Source organism: Phyllostomus discolor, chromosome 6 (assembly GCF_004126475.2).
Source record: "Phyllostomus discolor isolate MPI-MPIP mPhyDis1 chromosome 6, mPhyDis1.pri.v3, whole genome shotgun sequence".
Taxonomy (NCBI): Eukaryota; Metazoa; Chordata; class Mammalia; order Chiroptera; family Phyllostomidae; genus Phyllostomus; species Phyllostomus discolor.
Genome location: NC_040908.2, coordinates 148,131,383 through 148,157,255, shown reverse-complemented (window position 1 = coordinate 148,157,255; position 25,873 = coordinate 148,131,383). Strand labels below are relative to the sequence as shown.

Here is a 25,873-nt window from a genome sequence, read left to right as displayed (position 1 = left end):
GCACGAGTGTACCTTGGAAGGCTGTTAGAGAGTTATTCCTCGCTCCCCAATCTTATGTTAACTTACTCATACGTTATACTTGGGTTGATGTTTTTCCACAGAAGTGAACTGGTAAATCTGTTTTAAAGCACTTTGGGTGGTGATTCTGCCACATCATGTGCTTCTAGTCTCATGAAAACTAGGGCACTTAAAGCTATCAAAAAATCTGTGTTCTCCAGGCTGCTGGAGACCCTAGTGGTGCCATCATCCTTGACAGCTATTTGACTGTCTGAACAGACTTAATTCCTTACATTCAGCTCATTCTACCTATGCATTTGCTCATTCAACAAGCATCAACCGAGTGCCAACTGCATGCATGTGCAGTCCGACTAATAGGAGTTACCATACACTGGTAGTTATCAAATGTTAAACACTGTGCCCAACCCCTTATGAGCCTCAGGTCACTCATCCTTATCTTACCCTATAGGTACTATGATTACCCAGTTTTACAGACAAGAAAACTGAAGTTGAAGTGCTTGCACAAATTGCCTAGGTGGGCAAAAAACGGTGGGCCAGCACTCTATCCTAGGGTTTTCTCAACACCAAACCTCATTCTGTAATCACTGTACTCCAGCAAGTAGGTCCTGAACATGAATTTGGTACATATCAGGGTGCTAGATGCTTTCATGAATTAAAAAGAAAGCCTATACTATGGGCTTCCTCAGGGCAGGAGCTCTGTCTTACTCCTCTCTGCATTCCCAGCCCCCCAAACCGACAAGTTTGCATGAATGACCTTAAAATAACACACAGAGAAGACCAATAAAATCGTACAGGGTACAAAAGGTGTGAGTGATTACTGCCAGGGAATGGGTTTAGCTCTATAACCAAACAACATAATGAGGAGTCTGAACTAGCCCAGGCCTCAAGACTCAAATGTCTGCAAGTGCCTGGGAGGTAACGTGAATGAGCGAAATGAATGAATTGGGCCAGGTGGAGACTGGTGAATGGAAAGTGCCTGTCCTGTCGAAGGGGCCAGCTGCTCAGTGTCATGGGGAAATGTGCATTCAGTGCTGGCAGAACTTGTAAATTTTCAAAGGATAAAAAAATATGCTTTTTGACGTAAAATATAATTTTTAAAGGCTGGTCACTAATTCAAAAATTGAAGCAATACATTATGAGCTAAACAAAATGCAACCTTAAGCCAGATTTGGCCTATGACCTATTAGTTTGTGGTTTTAGAATGAGACCATATTTTACAATCTTTTTACCACCAAGGGTACCCATATGCCATTCATGGACTTCAGAATTTGCAACTCCTTGTCTAACAAACAGAATTTTTGAATATTTAGTTAGTTTTCTTGTATGAATTAAATAATCAATAACTGGCAAATCAGGTCCCCGGAGAAGGAGGGACAGTTAACATAACTCTGCCCTTATTGAAGCTAAGTGTAAAATTCCCCATTACAATTTTCCAAATAGTGAAAACAGCGTACAGACTTTTCTCTACCTTCACAGACCCCCAGTGAGACAGCAGCAGACAGAACAAGCGCTCTACGATCCGGCGGGAGTGAGGCACGGTGGGAATATGTAGGATCTGGAGTCAGACAGAACTGGCTTGGATCCTAGCCCTTCAACTTGCTGTCTGAGTGACCTTCTACAAATTACTTAGCCTTTATTCAATTGCAAAATGGGAATAACTTGTGATCCATGTTTTCCTCTCAGCATCACCATCTAATTAAATGTAACACCCTAGATTTCATAATGTTAATTAACAACATTATAATGATTACAACAGTTCCAGTTCAACAATGAGTAAAACGAAAGGTCCTCTCTCACGCACAGGGGCCATGCTGACCTGCGCACCGATCACCGATCCGGGAGCGCGCCCGCCCTACCTCCCAGTCAAGAACGCGGATGCTGCTGAGAGCATGGGATCGGAGCGGAGGAACCAGGAAGTCGGTGTGTTTATGAGTCTTGCCTAAAGCCATGCCCTGTTTTAGGTGAGCAGATGTCAGGGGGTCTGCTTCTCAGTACCTCGTGCTAAACGTCAAAATAAAATACGGTATCTTTGTTCTCACCTCTACGTAATTTGTCAATAAGGGAACTCATCTGGATAGTGCCTTACTATTCACAAAATCTTTCGGTACACTTTTATCATGTGTTCTTCACAAACACCTAGTGGGGCTGGTGAGGGACAAGCCAACCTCGTTTTGTGAATCCACAAACAGGCTCTAAAAAGTTGGAACTAGGTCATGGCCACCGAATTAGCAAGAGACAGAACTAATTCCAGTGACCCCAAATTCATGGTTGTTCTCATATGCCCTGGCCTGTAAGAGGCCACACACAACAAATGAGAAATGGGGTGCTGCTGGGAGCCACATGCTGACTGACTGATCACTATTCTACTTATCTGTGCAAAGCAGGTGTGTAACCACCGGAACTGGTTCAGGGTGGGCACTGGACATGGGCACCCTGGGGAGCTCTGTTGTGTTAACTATTAAAACTGTGTTAGGAAAAACTAAATTACCATCTTAGATTATCCACCAGAGTTTGCCTTTCTAGGGCAGCATTATGGAATATATAATACAATTTTGCCTATCCGTCCCTGTTTACCCTTCTGCCCTGCCCTCACCCTGGGGAGAAGAAGCCCTATAAACAAGACTCCTCCTCCACCCTGCACTCCTAAATCAAGGACAGCTAATTAACAGACAGATGAAATTGGCTGGGTTTTCTCTTGAGACTGTGGTGAGGCAGTATTGAATCCTGCATCAGAAAACTGCCATTGAGCTAGGGTCCGAGTGGTGCCGGAGAAAGCAGAAATTACTGGGCAAGAGGAGAGACAGAAGTAAGCAGGTGAGGTTGCTCCACAGGGCAGAGAGTGAAGCAGGAGAGAGAAACGGAGAAAGAACGGAGGCTGAGGGAGCAATCTCCAATCCTACCCAATTTCTACTCCTATGTCCACAAGGCACAGAAATGTGTCATTTGACTGAGTCCTGTGAAGTGTACCATATCCTTCCCATACCCCATGTTACCTGAACTCGTTTGGGTAGATTTCTGTTCCTTACAATCAGTCTCTGCTACAAGGAGACACAGGAGCCATAGTTACAACAGAAAACAACTGAAAGAGTAGATGATGGTTAAAAAAATACTAAATCTTTTTTAGATTGTACAGAAAGAGAGGGATAGAATGAACGAAACATCAAAGTTGAAAAAGCCCTAGATCATGGAAGCCTCAAAGTATGCCAAGTTTACTTGCATTATGTCCATGCTCTTTTGAGAACCAAAAGGATAAATGATGGCAAAGCTCTGTTACAAAATAAAGCAACATGCTAACAAAGGATTTGAATGGTGAGAGTGAGCATACCTTTCTCTTTGTGAACCATGGTTCAAAATCCCTCTGTAACTAATGGATCTTAATATTCTAATGTCCATTCTCCACCTTCCACCAATCAACTTTCTGCTGTGTAGCTGTTCAGGTCACTGGTTGGAATAGGTCAACATCTTTGTAATCTCTCCTGCTTTCCTAGGAACAATTAGGCATGTTTTACTCTGCCTCTAACCCTAGCAATGGACACATTTCTCTGTGTGGGTTCTCATATATCACAGTGCTTTGCTCATGAGTTTAATTTCTCAATTAGGCTACCGGGGCTCTGAGAGCAAGGCCCGAGGCTCGCTCTGCATCCGCGGTGTCCTGCATGGTGGCCGGCACACATGCTGGCAGGGCAGCTCACTGCCCACTGGCTTCGTCCCGTGGGCTCTGTCCTGGAAACAGTACAAATTAATTTTTTTTCTGTCACAAATCAACTGGGGTTATAACTATGCACACTAATTGATTTAACTATTTCAACTGAGTTAGCCTGTAATTTTAGTTAAAATAAAGTACCAATGTCATGTTAAAACGTAAATATCTCAGTTAAAAAGTTGTATTTCAAAACACTGCACGGGACATCAGTTGGGGCTAGGGATAGGAAGACTAAAATCTCTCGAACTATCAAGTACAACTCTCATCTGCGTTGAGCTCATACTACACAATGAATTTAATACTGAAAGTCAAAGTAATCATTTAATTGAAATGGCCATCTGAAAAAAGTACAAACCCAGCACCTGAAATGCTTAGAATGCCAGGATACGGAGCTGGACCGAGTTTCCTGGAAACAGCGCCTGTGGGCCAAGCAGACGCTGGCTGCTGGCAACGGGCTCTGAAAGCCGCTCGGCACGACTGTGGCAAGAAAGCAGTCTCCTCTTTACCAGTGACTGCCCTCCCTGCTGGTAAAGCTGAGGCGGGGGAAGAAAGCCATGAACAGTTGTGACGTGATGCTGAAAGGGCTCTGCTGAAGGTCACAGTGTCACTTACTCGCTGTGTTCTCTAATTTCAAACGAGGAGCGCAGTGACTTTAGGAGATAAACGTTGATCAAAGTACTACTCTTGGGGATGGAGACCCAATTAATAAAGAGCAGTGCTGACTGAGGCAGACTGGCGTCTGAGGCTACACGGCAGGTGCCTCCTGCTACCTCCCCTACTGAATTAAAGTTATCTGCATCCCGAGGAAGGGGCGATTTAATTTACTCACTTACTGATGGAGAAGTTGGAACAAAGACTTCCAGGGTTCCATCAGAAGCAATTCCTTCCTAATTTGCCTATTGAATCGGACAGCAAAAGAGCTAGAATGGCCCATCCTACCTAAACCACGTGATTCAAGAAAGTGAAAGGGAAAAGAGATGGATGTGGCCACGTGGTCTTTTCGGAGCAGTGGTTATCAACGTGTCAACCCTGCACAATGGAGGAGAGAGGTCAAATGACAGGCCAGACTCACACCAATCAGACAAGTTACTCGTCTTCCCAGGGAAAGAATGAGTAAAGGATGCAAGAAAGGCGGAGCATACCCTTGAGAAGGAGGAAGAATTAGCAGAAGTTTCTAATTCTATGAATATGTGAGGGTGGAGGAGAATAAGGTTTCTCCCAAGAGTCCCAGGCTGACGCTGTGATGCTATCATACCGGGGAATATGCTAGAAGAAAGTACAAGGTGCCAGGATATCAAAAGAACCTTGAGAAACATTGTATACTAGGCTGTATCAGTCCCCTGACCTCAAGGCCCTATGTGTTCCCTAGGATCTCACTTCGGAGCTGAAAAATAAATTCCGTCTCCGTTATGGATTCATAACAAAGCCAAGGAGAAAGCAGGGCTACAAGCAAAGGCAAAAAGGAAAGACACCACATAACTCAAAGGCTGAGACAAATGCAAAACAGAGTCATTGTAACATCTTTCTTGCCAAACCAACTTTCCCTCCCAGCAGCACGATTCCCCACCCCACTCTGCACCCCCCCAGTAGTCTGTGGTCTCCTAAGACAAAGAGCTTGGAGTCTTAGAACCATAGAGGGGCAGAGCTGAAAGGAATCTCTGGGGCCACATCAAAGTCAGGCCTCTTTTGTGTAAATGTTCAGACTCAAGCCCAGAGGGCTCAATGGCTTGTCTGAGTTTATATAACCAAGCAGTACCACAGCCAGGCTACGAAGCAAGTGCTCTTGGTTAGCCCCACCTTTCTCCTTTACTGCGCTCAAGTGCAGCCACTCGCTAAGACCTCTTCTTTTCCCCTACCCTTGCTCCCCCACCTCTTCGTTTCTCCCCACTGCTGCTGTTTTTATCCAAGTCCAGAACGAAAGACCTTTCATCCGGATCATTGCAACAATGTTCTAATCTCGCGGGCCTTCAGGACTCTTCTCTCCACCTGATACCACCCCCCACTCTGCCTCAGCAGGGATCCCCTGCTGTGCTGGGCCGGGCTGCATGGTTCCGTCATTGCTCTTTTCCCTTTGCCAGAGTGCCCCACGTGCCCCACGTGCCCCACGTACGGGCTGCTCTTTGGCCTTGGCCTTAGAATGAAGGAGAAGGGAGCAGACCTGAAGCTGAGCCACAGTGGAACTACAGCCTGTGAGAGAAGTAAGTGTGTGCTGCTGTGGTTTGCCACTGAGATTTTTGGAACATCTGCACATCCCATGTACTTACATGCCTTGCAGCAAGAAGGCACTCAATAGATGGTGTTTTATTTTTCACTAAATGAGTAATGATGATCTCATTAATCCTCACAGTAACGTCATTTTAGACACTATTGCCTCCATTTTGCCAGGGAGAAGACCAAGGCCCAGGGACTTGAAACAGCAGGGCTAGGGCTAGACAGCTAGCAGGCGATGTGCTGGAACTCAGAGCCGAAACCCCTGACTACAATGCCCACAGTCCTCAGCCAGTGCATCACACTGATTCTGAGAACTCTTAAAACTGCTCGAGTTCGAAACACACGTTTCGTTTTTAATTATGTGTTTTTTATGTTATTGTTGTCTGGCAATTTCATCTATTATAATCTTGACTAACCTCTGCTATCCCCTTGGTTGTGACTTTTGGGACTGATGGAGATGATAACCTTTGAAGAAAGAGATCGCTTGCTTCCCTCCCAGATGTTAGTCCTATCACTCAAAGGCAGGGAGGAAGAGAAACACTCTCTAGGCAGATTGTTTTAAAAGAAGAAAGAAGAAACTGTCAGGCCACAGTTGGAAAAGGAGGAGTCAGCACAAAATGCCTGTCTATTTGGGTAAGTATCTCAGAATGATACACTGAAGTTCACACTCCGCTTTCTCAGACAGCAGCCTGCACCACCTCCCCCGGGATCGTGACTCCTTCCAAAGACTCGTCATGCACAAGGCACGCGAGTCCGAAGCTGGCCAGGTGGCACTGTCGTGGACGGGCCCGTGCGGCCAACACTTGCCAAGGACGGGAAAGAGAGCACCACCCGGACCTCCCCAGGGGCTCGTCTGGCACAGCCCTGAGAGCCGGCTCACTCCCCCAGAGCTCTCCCCGCTACATCCCTGCCCCTCGGGAAAGGCCCACAGAGCAGGCGGGCCACAGGCGCAGCTTTCAATGAAAACAGCAAAGAAACGAGCTTTGAATGGTTAGCCTAGAACCCTGCTTTGGAGCAGATGTGCATGGGAAAACTTTTGTTTATTTTTGTTCACAAAACATGTTAGATTTTATCTGTTTATCTAGTTGCTTATTTTAGTGCAAACCTACAGTGGAGACTCGAAGAAGGCGGTGGAGGGAGGCGGCTGAGAACACGGATTCTGCAGCCAGATGGCTTTGATTCAGACCCTGGTTCTTTACCATTTGCTAGCTGTGTGACCTTGGGCCAATTACTTAATCTTTCCATTTTTAAATTTTCCTCATTTGGAAAATGGGCGTGAACAACCTCTATCCCTATGAGGTTACTGTAAGGATGCAATGGAATCATGACCCAGAACCCTTTCAGAACACTGCCTGGAGCACAGTCAGCCCTCAGTCAGTGTTAGCTACTATGGCCGTGTTCATTATTATCTAAGGAATGGCCAGGGGTGATGTGTCCCAGGCTGTCATTTTCCAAGTTTGGAACGTGGCAAAGTATTGCTCAGTATAACAGACCTACTGGGTGTGACTGAGATAAAGAAATACCAAGTACAGATGCTGCACTGAAAAGCTCATGGGCCCTTGGTGTGAGAGGAAAGTGGTAAGTCCAAAACTGAACTGTGAAAACTAGAGGATCAAAGAAGGCTTCGTGGAAGAGGAGGGAAGCAAGCTGGACCTTGAAGGAAAGGTAGGAGCTGTACGGCTTAAAAAGCAGACAGACAGCTGAGTCTCCACGACAGCAGAGCACCAGAGGAACAGTGACGGGAGCTGCTGCCAGAGAGGCAGCAGGGACACTGGCCGGCAGGGATGCTGTTTCCACAAGGTCTATAAGGAGGCGGAGAGGGTTCCCTGAGGTTCTTACAGTAACGGCTCCTTAGCTTTTGTGCACCTGAAAGATTACCGTTGAGGACAAGCCTCAAGGCCCAGGCCAGTATTGGTGGATAAAGGGCTTAGCACTTACTAGGCACTTACTAAGTATCAGTGGGTTGATCCTATTGTAATTTTACTAATTACTATGACAGGAAATCCGTTTTTTTCCTATTTTTTAAATTTTAATCATTGTTCAAATACAGTTTTCTCCCTTTTACTCCCATTCCAGCCCACCCACCCAGACCTCCCCACTCTCCTCCCATTACCACCCTCCCCCTAGTTTTTGTCCACATGTCCTTTAAATTTGTTCCTGTAAACCCTTCCCGTTCTCCCCTGAAATTCCCTCCCCTCTCCCCTGTGGTCACTATCAGCCTGTCCTCTACTTCAGTGTCTTTGGTTATATTTTGTTTGTTTCTTTGTTTTGTTGTTTAGGTTCCTGTTAAAGGTGAGATCATATGATATTTGTCTTTCACTGCCTGGCTTATTTCGCTTAGCATAATGCTTTCCAGCTCCATCCAAGCTGTTGCAAAGGAAATCCGTTTTTTTCTTCCCCCTTTCATCATCACAATGTAAAACCAACATTTGTAATCTGACTCCATTCAGAAAGGACCTAAGCGGAGGCAGGGAGGCACGGCTCTCCCAGCCCCACACTTCACTGCACAGCGTCCTCTACTGGGACGCCTCTTGGTCCTACAGTCTGTCTCAGGCAGCAGGCTGCCTCCAGAAGCAGGTAACAGCTCCTCCTCCTCTGTCCCCGCTCCCCTCGACCTGGGAGTAGAGGGAGCAGCAGCTTAGGCCCTTAGAATAGTCCAGTCCTCCTCTTCACGAAGAAACCACTTCCCTGTCCGTGTTTTGTGTGAACAACTAGATTTTACTTACCTGGTAAGAAGTTCACTGCTGTAGGACCCATGCTACAAGTGACAACACAACTCACAGCAGCCAGAACATTTACTGCCTCACCTGTTTCTATTGACAAAGGAATGGTTTAGAATGACAAGAGCCTACAATGGCCAGAGGGTAAGAAAGATGGCTTCTCAGATGAGGTTTGGGGAGAAGGAGTTTGAAACTACTGAGACCACCATGGAGGCAGAAGACTGTAAAGAATACGAATCTTTGAAAGGAGTCATGGTCATGTGGGCACATACAGTGTTTAAGACAGAAGGGCCAGTTCCTTCTGATCAATGTGGCAAGTGCACAGGATGAGCCTTTCTCATTCCAAAGAACATTCAGGTTCGCTCTGGTTTTTGTAATGACAGTGTTACTCATTGATTTAAACACAATTTGGCATGTTCTGAGAAACAAGACTGAGAATAATCAAGAAAGACTTTCCTCTCATTAGGGGAGCCCCGCCTAAGTGAATTGCCCCTAGATACTTCGCTATTAGTTGGTTCTTAGCAAAAATTATGGTGCGTAAGCATCACTCCACATACTCATTTGGGAACCATATGGCATGGGCAAGCTGTTCTTTAGGCCAGGTTTTGAGGACGGATCAAAGGGCCTGGACTTATGATTCTAATATTGCCAGAGCAGAATCTCTGCCAAGCATTAAGGGGATGGAGATGCAGAGAAGCACTGAAGAAATGGATTTGTGTAAGCCCCACTCCCACCCCCGCCCCAGTGCTGCCCTTGAGAGGACCAGGCTCTGAAAGACAGACAGGCTTTCTCCTGCCTGTCTGGGACACCTTACTATCTTCAAAGGACTCATAAACATTTGCTTATTTAATCCCCACCCATCTCCCCAAGTTCTATCACCTTGTTATCCCCATTTTGAGGAATTTTGTGGATAACAAAAGCAGACTCCCAAACAAAAGCTGAAGGTAAATGAACTCTACCAGGTGACAGGCTGAAAATGTGATCAAGTAAACGTAAGGTTTCCTATTCCAAACCAGGGTTCTCTCTGCAACTTAGACAACCAAGGTTGCCTAGCTATTTATTTCCTGAAAAGGTTGTTGCTTATAATGTTCCAGGCATTAAAAACACTGTGGTGTAAAAGACAAAGTGTTTGTCCCCATAATGAACCCTTACTTTCTAGTGGGGGAGAAGGAAAATAAGTGAAATACATTAGCATCTTTACGTAGTGACACGTGCATGCAGATAACCAAGGCAGGGTAAGAAATGAAGGGCCCAAGAGGTGAGACTTCACAGAGGCCTGGGAAAAGTGACAGAGAGCCACGTGAAGATCTGGGGTGAGCATTCAGGCAGAATGAAATGGAAGGACGAAGTCCTGAAGCTGAATGAGCGCCAGGCCTGTGTGAAGAAGAGCGAGAATGCAAGGTGGCTGAAGTGAGCGGCCAGTGTGAGGATGGAGAGGCAGGTGGGACTGCCTCTTGTATGACTTCTAGGCCCCCTTCTGCCCAGATTATTCTGAAGCCGATTCCAGACATGATATGCCACCTCCTGGAGCATTCTAAATGGAAGAATTATATGATGTCCTTTGTGTCACGAAAGATCACTCCAGTCTATGCCAACAATGAAATGGTGATGGGTGGAGGGGGTAAGGGAGAGTCAATGGCAACCGGGGGAAAGCAGCAGGATTCCTGGAGAATGTGCATGGCTTGACCAGGACGGGGTGGTGGTGCACTGAGTTCCAGGGCTTGATGTGCACTTGAGGGTGCATCTGACAGGATGCGCCGATCAACGGGATACAGGATGTGAAGAAGAGAGATGTTGAGTATGGCTCCTAGGTTACCAGCCTGAGAGTGGCGATGCCATTTACTGAGAAGGAGAAGTTCTGGGTAAAAAGCGTGTTGGAGAGGGCAGAGGAAACAAGAGTTATGTCTTGAACAAAAGCAGCGACGAGAGCAAAGGCAGTGGATGGAGAATAAGAAGGATGTACTTTAAGTCCTGACTCTCATGGTTTCCAGTTCCAGCTGGGCAACCTTGAAGAAGTCGCTTCCTCTCATTCAATTTGCTCATCAATGTAATAAGGGAATAGCATTGCCACCTTTGTCAAAATAAAGAAATGAGATGTCTGTATGCACCCTGTAAGTTGTTAACAGTGCTCAATCAAGATCAATTTTCTTGTTTCCTTTGTTATTTCTGGTAAATGTTTATTTAAATGACTTACGTGTGAACCCCAGGTTGTAAATACAATCACAGTCTAATGAATAGCATCGTAAGAAGACTTGTGACTTTACATCATCCAATCCTACTCTCCTTGGTTAGTGCCGAATACTTCTGAAGGGCACAGGGCTTCATTTACGTTTCTTACATACAACTGTTCACATGTGTTATCTCGCTGGACCCCTGGCACAGACAGAGGGGGCGCTATTGCCCCTGGATGACTGATGAGAAAGCGGAGGGACAGAGGGGTTCCACTGAAGGCCTGACATTGCAGAGCTACTCACAGCCTTTATTATACCTTCGTGCTTGTGGAACTGTAAAAGATGGGAGAATAAGCAGCATTAGCCAAACTTATTCGACCACTGAACCTTGGTTTAGAAAAGTAAATCAACAATTCAAACAATTAGTGTTCAGTCCAATGTACCTGGGAAGCCCTGCACTGGGGGATTCCCATTCATAACTGCACATCCTTTTAGCAGGCTGTGGAATCTTGAAGCTCACAGAGAGCTGAGCCGACGCAGAACAGATGCATACCCATGGAAGTTGGAGGACAGACCGACCGCTACACAGTAAGCACCACGAGAAAAAGGACTGGGCTTGGTTTTGATTTCTGCTATGGCCCCGACATCTAGCACCGCCTGCCACATGGTAGACACTTGGTAAAATCCGTTAAGTAAATGAATAAAGGTACAAAGCCTACAGAAATGACAGGTTACATTGATTCCAGAATGAGTGGACACATTGTTTTTCTGTCTTCAGTGATTTCAATTTCTATATCTAGACTTCTAGACAGTGTTTAATTTATTTTCTTAAAACAGAAGAAGAAAATTATTCCAATAGCCTTTTGTATCCTGACCCTGCAGAGAAAGGTTACATTGTTCTCTGCTGATGAATAGCACATTAATGAGACCTCCGTGAAACAGTCCCACCTCTATTATACAGGCAAAATTACACTTTCCAGCACAGTCGCAGTATCTGTTGAGCTCCCAAATTTCGATATTAATTGTTTCACTCGCAAAGGCAATATCAACATATTAGTTTGTCAAATCTCTGGAAAACTGAGGGGAAGCTCATAGTTTTAAGTAGTGATTATCAACCTATACTTCTCTTTTATTCTATCTTCTGTTTATTTTCCTGCCAGCCAGTAGGACTGGGCATAATAGGTCAGAAGATAGGAACTAATGTTTTCTTTAAAATGTGTTTTTGAGTTACATGCCACTTACACTCCTCAATCCCACGTGAGACTCTGCAATGTAAGCTCTCTGAGGGCCTGGACCTTGAACATTTTGTTGAAAACTGCATTCCCAGCACCAAAGGTAACACCTGGAACAAAGTACCACTGAATAAATGCTGTTTGTCCTCCTACTGGGATTCACTATTTTAAAATAAAATCTCTTTCCCTCTCTCCCCACTATCTGTTTCTCTCTCTCCCTCCCTCCCTCTCTCATACACACACACACAGAAATTTTGAAAAACACATAAACCGTGGAGGTTTGGTTAGAATACATCATTGCAGAAATTTTGGACAATCTCTTTGTACTCTGTAATGTCACCAACCCATCACTCTGTCTAAGCTTTAACTTTCCCTGTGCCACAGAGTCACCTGGTCAGGGCCGGGGACACAGTGCTGATCTATCAGCCATGAGTCTGACGGATCACAAAAGCCTGACAGGATCTTCTCCAACATTGCTCATTCAGTAATTTTTATTTTGTGGCTCACCTTATTCTGCTAGAAAATATATTACTCTCCTTTTTATTGTAAACTGTTTATATCTACTTAAGTCTGATTTTGTTCTGGATTCGAATCATGACTTCCCTGTCGAGTAGTATGGGTTTTACTTTACAAATACAAATCGATAGCTCTTTAACCTTGCACAAGGTGCTGAACATCCGAGGTAGAGTCTGATACAAGAATAATAATAGCACCTTCCCCCGGGGCTGCTGTAAGGATTAAATGAGATAGATAATCCACATGAACGCTTGGCTTGCTTTCATTATTACAATCTCCGAGGGGCTGACAGACGAATAGACATGATGACCACGTACCCAAACAAATTCATCACCTCTACAGGTCGTCGTCTTCTTTTCTTTCTAAGAAGCCACTCTCTCCCACGCCATCCACAGAAGTAGATATTCACGACAGGCATGCTTTGTGGGTCTGTCTGATCCCCAAGCATGACTTTTCTCCCGCAGAGTTTAGATAGCATTTCTGGATTGCTCCTGGCTGGGTGATGTTATTTAGGGTAGTCATTCATCTGGCCCCCTGCCTTTCTTTTTACAGCCTGTGTTTCATTCCTTTCCTCATTTGGTCCTAAAAGGGTCTTAGCTGGTTGGGGACTCGACCCTTCCCTTTAGGTTGTCAAAAATTCCTAGCCAGAGGCTGTGAGCGCTGAATTCCAGGGGTATGCTGGGCTGGAGCATCCGTGCTTGGCCTTTTCATCTGTGCAGCCTGCCCGTAATTGCTAAGGTTTCCCTCCTGAAACAATCATCCCCCCATTTCTCTCCTCACGCCCTCCCAACCCCCCAGTTAATTATCAGTTCTGGAATTAAACTGCTTGCCTCCCCTGCCGTTGCCATGACAACAGTTGGCCTGCACCTGCCACTGGGTGAACAGTGTCTCTTTCAGAAAAGGCAATGGCAATTGCTGGCTCCACAAAAGCCAGGGAGTAAACTAGTGTTTACCTGTGTGGGGAGAGAAGTTCCCGTTCCTTCCACCTCAGGCATTTTCCTGGCAAGCTCCACCTCCTCTACCTTCTCAGATAAACTGCTCGTTGCCACTCAACAGAGAAAATGAAATTTTTTTCTGATAAAAATGCCAAATCCCTGTTGGCTTGTCACAATTCCATCAACTTTATTTATTCCAGCCAAGAGGTTAGAAGATAGGAATCTTCCATCTCCTAAGAAAGGCCGTGTAATATAGTATAGTGTAGTACAGTGCAGTGTAGTATGGTGTAGTGGAGTGTACTACAGTGTAGCACATTGTAGTACAGTGCAGTGCAGTGCAGTGCAGTGCAGTATAGCATAGTGCAGTGTAGTGCAGTGCAGCATAGTACAGTGTAGTGCAGTGCAGCATAGTGCAGTGTAGTGCAGTGCAGTGCAGTAAAGTGTAATACAGTGCAGTAGAGTGTAGTGCAGTGTAGCATAGTACAGTGTAGTGCACTGTAGTGCAGTGCAGTATAATGTGTAGTGTAGCACAATGTAGTGTAGCACAGTGCAGTAGAGTGTAGTGTCGTGTGGTATCGTATAGTACAGTGTAGTATAGTGCAATGTAGTGCAGTGTAGTGTCATGTAGCATAGTACAGTGTAGTATAGTACAGTGCAGTACAGTGTAGTACAGTGTAGTGTAGTACAGTATAGTATAGGTAGCTCAGTAGTTGAAAGCACAGAATTTTAAGCCTGACTTACCTGGACTCTACTCCTGGTGGAGGCACTCTGTAACTCTGTGACCATGGCTTAATCACTTAAACTGTTATAATACTAATTTCTTCATCTGTAAAAAGAGAATTCAAATAACTATACTCCAGAGGGCTGTTTTAAAGCTTTGAAATGATATATGTAGGTTAGCTCCTATTTAATGTCCAAGACATAAGCAGGCATCACTATGACTGCTGTTCAGCGGTTGGTCCTGGATAACCCTGAAAGTCAGGGCAAAGCTGCCAGCCTGATCAGCCTCATGGGGCCCTCGACTGAGTGGCCGTGGCTGTGCAGGAGGCAGAACACAGCACGCCGCCCCTGTGGCCTCTAGACCAAGATGCACCCGGCAGTCAGGGGCAGCAGGGAAACGCTCCTCCCCCCACCTTCACTGCCGTTCTGTCGGCTCCTCCTTCTCTGCACTGTCTTTCTCACACTCAGTCTCACTCCTTTAAATAGAGTTGATGGAACCAGAGGGGAAGGAGACATGTACTCACCACGGAAACAAAACACTTTTCTGTTTTACAGCCACACTGCAACCTACGGGGAACAACTGGTAGTGGCGCTGAGGAGCAGGGGGATGAGGCATGTATAAAAGACACTGTTTTTGTTCCCTGAAGCCCCAGCTTGTGAATAAGCAAGTATTTCTCTGGCCAACCTGTAACCACTCATAGTTAGGTTCCTGAGTCCAAACAGGCACAAGCACATGAATATATTGATCTCTGGTAAACATCTTCTCACTTAGGGTACCCCAGTTTTATCTTAGCTTTTGGACAACTTCCCTAAAGTACTGAAGCAACCTCCCTGCATTCATTGGCTCTAATCTTCATATGACACAGAAAGGAGAAAAAGAAAAAAGATACAAGAGAAAACCAGGCCAAAACAAAAACACACCAGCTTCTGCTCCCAGCATCTGTTACAGATGCCTGATGTGAGTTTCTGGGTAAAGAGATGAATGTAGTCCTAGGAAGCTGTTGGGAAAATGAAATCATGGATCTCCTCAATGCCTCTCACTGGGAAGAAATAAGAAGATGTTAGAAACCAGCAGGTTCCTTCTAAAATAAAAGAAGTCACCCCTGACAACAATTTTGCTGTGGCTGCCACAGGTGAGGGAGGCATTACCAATGACATCATATTTACTTACTCTTAAAGCATAGGCCAGAGTTTTGTGACTTCCTGAAATCTATTATGCTTAGTACTAGTTCAAAACAGTGCTGATGGCCCTGGCTGGGCAGCTCAGCTGGTTAGAGCTTTGTTTTGATAAACCAAGGTTGTGGGTTTGATTCCCAGGCAGGGCATAACAAGAATCAACCAATGAATGCATAAATAAGTTGAACAACAAATTGATGTTCCTCTTTCTCTAAAAAATCAATAAATAAAATTTTTAAAAAGTAAAAAAACAAAACAAAACCAGCTCTGAAGACAAAGAAGGAAGAAGAGAACTAGCCTCCGGCCAGACTCTTCTGCACTTGATTTAATTCAGGGACATATTTGACAATGTTTTCATTCTTTGACTAGCTTGTAAAACTTCTATAGCCTTAAATCCCCTTGGAAAATGTTGATGCTTCAGTACTCCTTTTCTCCATTAATCCACAAGGAGCTAGATAACGACTTAGGCAGGAGCTGTCAAAATAGGGGTATAAATAAGACACAAATCAAACAAACAGTTCCCTTTTATGACTACTTTATCTCAGTTGCTTGTTTTTTTTAATCTAAAAGAAGAAACCAAAAGGAGAATACTTTCAATGCTTCACATCATCTTTGTCCTTAAAGTACAATAGGATGTGCCATTCTGATGGGGAAACTGAGGCATAAAGGAAGGCAAACAATCTACCCATAACCAATCATGAGCTGTGACTCGGGAAGAAGCCCGTAAGATTCAGAAGTCTGTGCATCTCTTCCATGGACAGGACAACGCTGTAGTCAAGAGGTCAAGTCTAACAGGAAATGATGCAAACGTTCTGGTACTTCAACATGGCATGAAGGCCCTTACGGGGTGAACTCACCCACCTCTTCGACTCATCTCCGGCTGGACATGTCGGCCTCCCTGCTCGAATGGGTTCCTACCCATTCTATCTGGACAGGCCCACTCTCCCCTTCCTTCAAAGTCCAGCACAAATGCTACCTTTCTGATTCTCTGTTCTGAGAGAGTTGTAGCCTTCTCTACAGCCAACGTATGTATTACAGAGAATCGCTACAGTGCAGGGGTCAGGAGCCTGCCTTCTTGAGTCACACTGGTCAAGTGTGAAGGCCAGCGCTGGCACTTCCTGGTGTATGACCTCATGTAGGGATAGCCGCTCTGTGCCTGTCTTCTCATCTCAGGTGAGAAATGAAGATAATTATTAACCACTTATTAGGACTGTTGTGAGAAATAAATTAGATGGTACATGTACATGTTTAAAATACTTTCAGCACATGGTTGGCATTCAACAAATGCTTCTTTATAATAATTTATAATTATACTATATAATTATTATATTGCACTGAAAAGTGACATTAAAGCTGTTCAATTAGTTCTCTCTTTCAAAGTAGACTTTGAGATGTTTACATACAGGAATAAGGTCTTTCTCATCCTCACGTCCCTGAGGCCTAGCACGCAGCATGACAGCACAGGACACAGTCAAGAATGTTTGGGAGCAAAGGACTGAAAGAAGTACTCTGCAATTGCTCCTGCTTGAGAAATCACAGCGCAGAGCTCCCAGAAGTGAATGTTTTCCTGATAAGCTCTGAGGCCAGAGCTATACACAAGGTTAGCCCGTCAAACGTCACAACTACTGCCCTGGACGGCAAACAAAGGTTGGTCAGAGTAAAACCACAGCATGCAGGTGACACCCAGGCCTGTTCCTACTGGGGCCTTTCTCTCAGCATTGTGAGGCCAGGAAAGGCAGGCGGATGTGCGTTGTAACACAGGCTGCTGCTAGCCAGCAGTTCCAGTGTGAGGCAAACAATAAGCTAAAGGCACCTTGGCTGAATGTTCCAGCTGTGAATGGATTCTCTGGTGATATACATTCACACAAAATAAACTGAAGTTGTGATTCTCACAGGCAAATATTTGGGAATCAGTTACTTGAGCAAGGAGGCTTGCTTTTATTACAGACAGGCGGCACAGTGCATAGCATGGTTTCATCCTTCATATGGGTGAGTAAAAGAGAAACAATCCACATCAGCCGTGGAAAACAAAGTCAGCTCAGGTGCCCTAACAGGGAAATTAACAGTCAAGAGACTTTCTATGCTGACGGCCAACTGAGATGTTGGGACTCTACTTATGTACATCAAGCAGCCCTGACAGCTCCATTGCACGTCACAGGATCAAAGCCGTTTTCTCTGGCTTCCAGCTAGGTCTTCTGAAATGAAGGTAATGCAAAAACGAAACCATGAATTTGCAATCAGAAGACAAAAGAAAATGAAGTGTATCATTGACACAGTCCCCTCTTATCTCTATAAACTAAGTCATCTGGAAGAGAAATGCCGCATCTAAGGATCTATGGTTATTATTTTAAAGGGGAAAAAAGGGTACCTACAATACAATCCCCCAATTTCTTGAGATTTTTAAACATCTCCTAAGTCACAAAATCTCTAAGTAGATTCTTTCCACTCCATATTTAATATAAAACTATATTTTTCCACACAATTATATCCCAAAAAACTGGTTGGGGAGCAGCGGGGGAGGAGAGTGGTGCAGATTAATATTTATGGGGAGAGAAAACCAGACTACAAAGAAGCAAAGAGGCTGAATGGTTTGCTCAAGCTCCCGGGGGCAGTCGCAGGCAGACCCAGAACAGAAGGTGGGTCTGCACACCCTTTCGGAGCCCCTCCTCCTCTAGAACTTGCCGCCTGCTTGATCCCAGACTCAGCATGGGTCAGATTCACACTGATCTCTGCAGGCGCTTTTTGCCTCAATTAAGAGCCAGCTCTGAAGATGAAAAATTCTACAGAAGTCCCAAGTATAGCTGTCACTATTAAAAAGCAATCTCCCTCTTAGTTAAAAAAAAAATTACAGAAAATCTCAACAGCAAATCAAACTTTAATATTGATCTTGCTCCTTTCTCTTCTGAGCACAAGAGTTGAAGGGCCCTTCCCTTTCTGACTTCCTCCCACTAACAGCAGCTTCTAGGCAGCAGATCCCACTGCCACCCTGTCTCTTGGAACACACATGACTTCCCAGCAGGCTCCTGCAGGGGCAGGGAAGGAGCCAATCTGCGAGGGAGTGAACACAACATCTCCCATCACAGCACAGAGAAGACAGAATATTGCTACCAAAAGCATGAATTATGTTTTCTGCTTGACAAAAAGAAAAAAAATCACTCTGGGTTTCAAAGACACCCTCTTGAAAGATGACTCCACAGTGGTTAATATCCATGTTCTATATATCAGGACTGTTGCTCCTCCACGCTCTCCAAGACCCCTTGTCACTGTCGACATGACTGTATCGTGGATCTGAAGAGTAAACTACTTACTACCAGATGGAAGGGCAATAGGCAGCTATTCTGTGGGGCCAAAGGAAGGGCTGGTCAGCTGCTCCTCAGGAAGTCTAAAAGCACCTCTTTTGCTGCCGACCCTCAGAGGACACTGTGTGAAGATGAAATAAAGAAATATCCCTTTATAATGACAGAGGCTAAGGAGAAGAGAAGCAGCGTGCACAAAATAGAGGCCACGGTGACTCCATGTCAGAGCAAGTAAGAACTATCAAGTCAGAGGAACAAGTCCAAAGTGACCCTCTGAGAACTGTGCATGAACCCTCTTGGCTTTCATTCAGGGTCACAGAGAGAAGTGTGCTGGCCTCTTGGAGACAGTCTGATGGTGCTGAGGGCATACGCCTCGAAGCCAGACTACGTTCAAGTCCTAGCTCTGCCACTTACCAGCTGTGTGTCTAGGGCAAGCTAATGTTTCTGAGCATTAATTTCCTCCTTTAGAAGCAGGGTAATAATTACATTACAGGCTTTATGTGAGGATTAAATGAGAATGCATATAAAGCTCTGTACAGAGTAAACCTTCAATAAACGGTAGCTATGATCATTACATAGTTAATTAGCAGGACAACTACTCAATAAAATTCAAGGTAAGAAATAGATACCACTAAAAGGACAAATACTTGCCACCTCATGCCCAGAGCTTAAGAAGTCAAAACTGAAAAGAGGAAAGAAGGCAGGAAGACTCCAGCATGAGAGAAGAAATAAAAAAAAAAAACCCAATAGATCTATTACAGACCAATACAATTCAATAGGGCAGAATTTCCTTTGTTCCCTCCACCATGGACAGTGGTGGTAATCCAATTCCCCCTGAACTCCTGTGCAGACTGTGGGGAGGTGACTGTGTGGGCAGAATGCTAGCAAAGGAGACACAGGTATAAAAATCTACGCAGATCTGGGACTCGGGCTCTGCAGGTGAATTTCTCTTCTACCCCCTCCCTGTGCAGGCAGACCCACACTTCCTGTCTGCCTCCCTTACACATCACACCCTCACTCAATGCTGTCAGCAACTCAGAAGCCTTTGGAACGGAACTGTTCGTTTTCTTGAGATAATGGTAGAGTGTCTATCATAAACAAGAGAACTTTTTGATCAAAGGCAATCTACCCTGAAGTGTTAATTGGAATAAATTGAGCCAAATGGTATTTCAACACAAGCAAACTGAATAGAATCAAAAAGTATAAATTTAAAGGTTAAAAAGAAAATCTGACTCCTCTTTCTGCCAAATTGGAACATACTTTTCAAGTGCTCATTGTACCTAAAAAGGGTTCAGTCGAGTGCCCGTTAAGCAGAATCCCTGCTGACATCCATGCAGCCTGGCTGGAGGGAAACAGCACGCCATCCAGGTTGCTAGTGAAAAAACTCCGTGCTCTACCACTGCTCAAAGTGACACGAAGGTGTCAGCAATTAAATTCTAAAGCCAGCCTCTCACACTGAATAGTGTCTCTTCATAAGGTCCCTGTAGTCTTCTAATCAATGAGGCCCCGGCACGTGACCACTAAGCAGAGATGAGGTGTTCATCCTAATCAGGCTCTCCCAAGGCAGAAATGCCACTTCGGCCCTGTGCAGTCTGCACATCACATCTGCTTAAGGTGTCTTCTTTATATTGGTCTTGTTTGAACTCTCCTTCTGGGGAAAAGATGGTCTAGGGTTCTGCTTGGCCTGGATTTTAAGGAGCTAAAGTTAGTCTTGAGAGTAGAAGTGGAGTGCCAAGGAGATAAAGAGTGTGTCTCAACCCAAAGTCTGTGCAAAATGGTGAACACTTAGTCAACAACTAGAGAAGTTGTTGACTCAGGCTTTCATCATCACTAGCATAGTCTAACTAGTCTCCCTAGCTCTAGTGTTTGAAATTCCAGGATGTCTTCCCACTCACGGCCTGCAGGATAGAGCTCCAATACCTTAAGGAGTCCTACAAGGCCCTAACTGACCTAGGCTCTGCTTTCTTTCCTCCATTATTCTCTTGTCTAGAACTTTTACATAGGTTGTTCCCTAGAACAACTCCTACCCCTGCTCCTCTTTTGTCTGCTCCCTCATTTTTCAGACCTCTGATTATTTATAACCTTTTCTAGTAAGCCTCCCCTTATTCCCCAAGACTGACTTAGGAGCCCTTCTTAAAGGAGCCAACACTTTCCTTATCATAGCACTTCCCCCACAGTATAAGTACCCAGGTAAATGCTCATCTCCCACTAGACATAGGATCCACAAGATCAGAGACCGTATCTGTTTTAGTTACCATTACATACCCAGTATATACAGTGCCTCACACACAGTAGGGTCATAAACATAGAAAGGGGGGAGGAAGAGAGAGAGGGGAAAAAACATGGAGGGAAAGAAGGAGGAAGGGAGGGAGGGAGGGGCACAACACAGAGGGAGCAGATGGCTGGAAGATGAAGTTTGAAGGGACTCCCTGAGGCTCTGTGGGTTTAAAGCGGGATACCTGTGGCTTTACCTCTACAGACAAGGAGCAAGATCTAGGCTGAGAACCACAGTGCCCGAGGGAGGGAAGCACCAGGAGATGCAGACAGATGTGGGATAATATTTAGCGCTAAGAAAGAGGCCAACATGTGGGACAGGAGAAACAAACAAAAAAAAGGATGATATTTGTTGGTTTGCAAATAAAACCAAATAGGGGCTAAATCCTGGTTCTACAGTAAAGTAATCTCAGACAATTCATTCAGCTTCTTTCAATGAGAAGCCTAAACTGGTGATTTTCTGAGTTCTGAGGAACCCCAGGTTTCTGCAGAAGTCCCTAGGGGTCTATTGTATTAAAGAGAGGAGATTCACCAGCAGATATGGCCCCCAGCTTTAACCAGAGAAAATTGTTTTTTATACATTCGGTTTGTACTTAAAGCACATTTGAAAAAAGGATGCTTCTGCTATAACTAAAGTTCTGAATAGCAATGGCCTGGATGACCTTTCCAGTACCTCTCAGCCTTAGCAGTCCCTGATCTATGTGACAGAGGGGACCCATCTGGACACTGTATTTTACTTCCTACACATGCCCCTCAACTGTGCTGATGGCACAGCTGCAGCACTTCCTAGAGCCTGTGTCACTGCCCACGCAGAAGGACAGGAGAGGTAAGTAAACCAAAGTCCAGGTGCACTGCAAGGCTGAGGCCAAAATAAAATGCACTTTTATGTATTTTTATTTTTAAATTAAATTTATTGGGGTGACATTGGTTAAGAGGATCACACAGATTTCAAGTGTACATTTCTATGATGTAAGATCTGTATATTGCACTGTATGCCCACCGCCCAAAGTCAGATCATCTTCTTTAAAATGCACTTTCAAATTTCATGTGGTGATACAGAAGCACAAAGGATCACTTTTTTTCCTAAACAAAACTTTGCATACCTATGATCTAGGATTCATTGTGCAGGTGTCTTGAGTGGTACACAGAGATATTATAGGTCAGAAATAAATAATGTCGGATCCAGAGCCCACAAAAAAAGCAACCCAGCTCCAATCAAGAAAGAACAAGATGCAAGTTTATCTAGTCAGTCCACCTGAGAGCCCAATTACCATTCAAATACAGTGCCTGTATTCTTAACAGATATCCTGCATGTGCCAAAGAATAAAGCAAAGTAATCGTCATTATGTACTTTAGAGTCTACTTTTATCTGAAGGTTATAGGCAGGAAATGGCATAGATGGGGAGGGAGATGGGAATCTTACAAAGTAAGATCTTCAAAGCCCTGGCTTAAGAAGGAGATTCCTTTTCTGTGCTGCTTCTTGGCTATCCCTATTTCACGGGGCATTAAAAGGTCATAGCATCACACTCTACTTCAATTTTGAGAACAGGCAAAAGCAATAATATGATCTTACCTGGGTCCTTCCTCGTCACCCTGGAAGAAACAGAAAGAAACAGCATTAGAAATCAACATTGGTAGAGAATGATTTAGACTTCTTTCTTTTCCTTCTCCTTTCCCGACCTGAAGCAAAGCTTGGGCATTTATTGGTAACAGAGACAAACTCGTAGACATCTGAGGGCTAAGACAAGGGCTAATATGATCCCATGTTCAAACTGCCCAACAAAGATGAACTGGTAATTTGCCCTTGCAAGCAGAGATGTGAATGCACAGACCTAAGAGCCCTAAATAATAGCTTTGCCTTTTTATTTGTATGGTTGGCAGTATTTAGTTCTGAGCACACGGAGCCCAAAATAACAGCAGGTCTTAGACAAAAGCTGACCAGCTCCCACAGTATCAAGCTGCTTCCCTCAAAGACTCCTTTCTGCCTTGGCCTAGCATTTTTTTTTCCTCCAAAGAGACACAGAGACTCTAATGTACAGCACACTATGACGGAAAGGGCACTGAACTGGGATCAGGAAACTGGGATTCTAGTCCAAGCTCTGTTACTCATTAGCTGTGTGCCCTTGGACAAGCTAATTAATTAAGCTGGACCTTGGTCTTCTCCTGAACAAGGGTAGTTCTAGCATTTGATGACCCAGATCATTCTCAGACAAACAAGGGCTTTTCTGTTTTTCTCATTCACTCTGTTAAAATAATGAGTCTTCTTCTTCCAGGTATGGGATTCTCGGTTTACTCTGTTAAAATAATGAGTCTTCTTCCAGGTATGGGAATCTCATATCCTAACGTTATCAGTGACCACAGAACATTTCATCGAGCCTCTTTCTTGTCCAAACCAGATTTTTCAAATGACTCTCAAGACTTTCCCAAGGGGCCTCACTCATCGTTTTGGTGACAGGGTAGCTTTTAAATCCTCCCCTTTAGCCATCTGGGATTGGTTCTCTGAGAACTTGTTTATTTGATTAATTACTCCTATTGGTATGAAGAAGCACGAGCTCTGGAGTCGACACTCTGGGTTCCAATCTGGACTCCCTCACTTGCTTGCTGTGTTACCCTGGTCCAATTATTTTGCCTCTCTTAACATCAATTTCCTAGTTTGTAAAAGGAGAATAGTAATTGTCCCTATATCACAGAATGAGTGTGAGGAGAAAATAGAACAATGTATATAAACATCAAGCTCAATGCCTAAGATACAGGGTGTACTTAATAAAAGTTATTTTTATCATTATCAGTAACAATTCAGTATCATTCATTAAGAAGCAACAACATGTAGGTGCTAAGGGTAAAAGATTAATACCCCATAATGATGGAAGCTTCTAGCGGCTCTCTGTGAGGAGAAACAGAGAGAAACAGACACAAGGTGAACTGTGACTACATGTGGTAAGGGTCCTACCGAAGACACAAACAGAATGCTGTGCAGGTCAGAAGCGACAAACGCCACCTCCCCTGGGGAAGGCAGGAAGGCGGGAAGGCTTCAGACAGAAGGTGCCATTGGCACTGGCGTTTGAGGGATAAGCAGGATTTTCCCAGGCTGACAAGAGAAGATAAGTGGGAAGGGCACTGGACTAGCGAGAGCAAAGGCACAGCAGTTTTTAAAAAATGGATGCTTAAGGAACTCTGAGTTCTGTGAAACTGGGGAATGGGGATGTGTGCGTGCGTGTCTTGGGCGGGGGCTGTGGGGGCGGTGGTGATGCGGGGTTCGGGGACTGGGAGTGCAACTGAGGTTATGAAGGTCAGCTGCAGACAGGAAGGTTGCTTAAAGCCATGTACACACCGGAGGATGGGTAAGAAGGGCATTTTTAGAATACGGTTAAGGTTTCCACTTATTGCTAAGGGCACCAATCACCCCTACTCTGAGAAAAAGTAGGGTGAGTGGTGGAAGGCGGGCACAGGGGCTGTGGAAGCTTTGCTGGCATTTTGATCGACTGGCATGTCTTATGAGAACTATAATCTAGTAAGAAAAAAGTCATATAATTTGAATTTAATTAATGAGTTACATAACTATCAGTGATACAATTAAACCTCAACACAATTTTTCAATTATCTTTGGATGTTAACATATAATTGTCTAGGGGAACATTATGAAAAAAAAAAAGTATTCAAACTTTCTCCCTTGATTTAGAGCAAGTCCTCCTCCTACTCACATTTCGTGGTGCAACTGTTACGAGACAGGGTTCTGGGTTAGAAGGGCACAGCTTTAACCTCTGGTCACCAATTCCAACAGTGAGGCTTTTGGCAATCCCTGAACTTTCCCAACGTTCACCTTCCTCATTTACACATGGGGATCCTAATCCTTACCTCACAGAATGGCTAGAGACATTAAAATAAGTGAGAAATGCTTGTAAAACACTAAGCAAGGGTCCAATACATGGTAAGTGTTCCACAAATAGTGGTCACTATTGTACAATACTTCCCTTGAATTGCTAATTAATAACGTTTCTAGGTAAAGTGCGGAAGGGCAGAGAAGATGGGGCACAAGATTTTGCTTTACATTCACTCATCTCTGCTGCTTATAGCTATGTTGTTCTTTTCAGAAACAATAATCACTATCACCAAGCATGGGGAGGACGGGGTGAGAGTTTCACTATGGAAGGGAGGGGCGGAGGGAGGGAAAGAGGGGCAGACACACACATATAAGGCAATTCTGCGTAGGTCAGCAGACATTCAGAGAACTGCTAAACTTGCTAGTAGAAGAAAGGTACTGCTGTTCACGCTACCTGAAAATGCACATCCCTAGCCTGAAAGCCAGCTAATTCCTATCCATCCTCCAAGATCAAGCCTCACTTGGAAATTGTGCCTCCCTGACAGGCTGAACGGGGCAATCCCCTCTCTCCTCCACACCGTGTGGCTCACACTTCTGGGCTAGTACTGAGAGCAGAACACCGACAGAGAGAGCCTCTTACAGTGCCTCCCTCTTCGGACTGCTGCTGCTTGAGAACAACTTCTGAGTGTTGTGCACCTCTTTGTTCACTGCACCCAGCACAGCACAAGGCACATGGTGGATGATCAGTCAAAAAAGGAAAGAAGGGAAGACAAGATGTGAGTTGAATTTAGGATTAATTTCTATCCCCATTACAAGCGAATTCTGGTTTCAGAGATTATTAGAACTGAAAATCTGTTCAACACCAATGTCTATTTAAATGACTTGTTAGGTTGAGCAGTGTTTTCAAATCTCTCCATACAATATCCTGAGCGCTCCTGGCTGGCAGGATACATTCTAGCACAACTTCTCGTTGCCACTTCCACCAATGAAAATGTGTTCACCAACAATCAAACAAGTTTGTTCCCATAATGATGACATATTTTGTTAAAAAATGAGTAATGAGTACAAGAGAGAACTGTTG

General features: G+C 44.6%; 1 protein-coding gene across 3 annotated transcripts in view; it reads right to left on the bottom strand.

The window, feature by feature from the left end:
* The window catches only part of TRIM44 (tripartite motif containing 44), a 112,776-nt gene that overhangs the window by 32,304 nt on the left and 54,599 nt on the right, over positions 1-25,873 (bottom strand). Inside the window, exons 4-5 of one of the 3 annotated variants that reach the window (XM_036029249.1) lie at positions 22,546-22,565; positions 18,060-18,450 (exon numbers count right to left, since the gene is read on the bottom strand). In XM_036029249.1, coding sequence (XP_035885142.1) covers positions 18,351-18,450; positions 22,546-22,565 — 120 coding nt within the window. In that variant the 3' untranslated portion in view covers positions 18,060-18,350. Of the gene's footprint in view, positions 1-18,059; positions 18,451-18,518; positions 18,823-22,545; positions 22,566-25,873 lie in introns of those variants that run through there. The other 2 variants (XM_028516752.2, XM_028516751.2) reach the window with 2 other exon arrangements.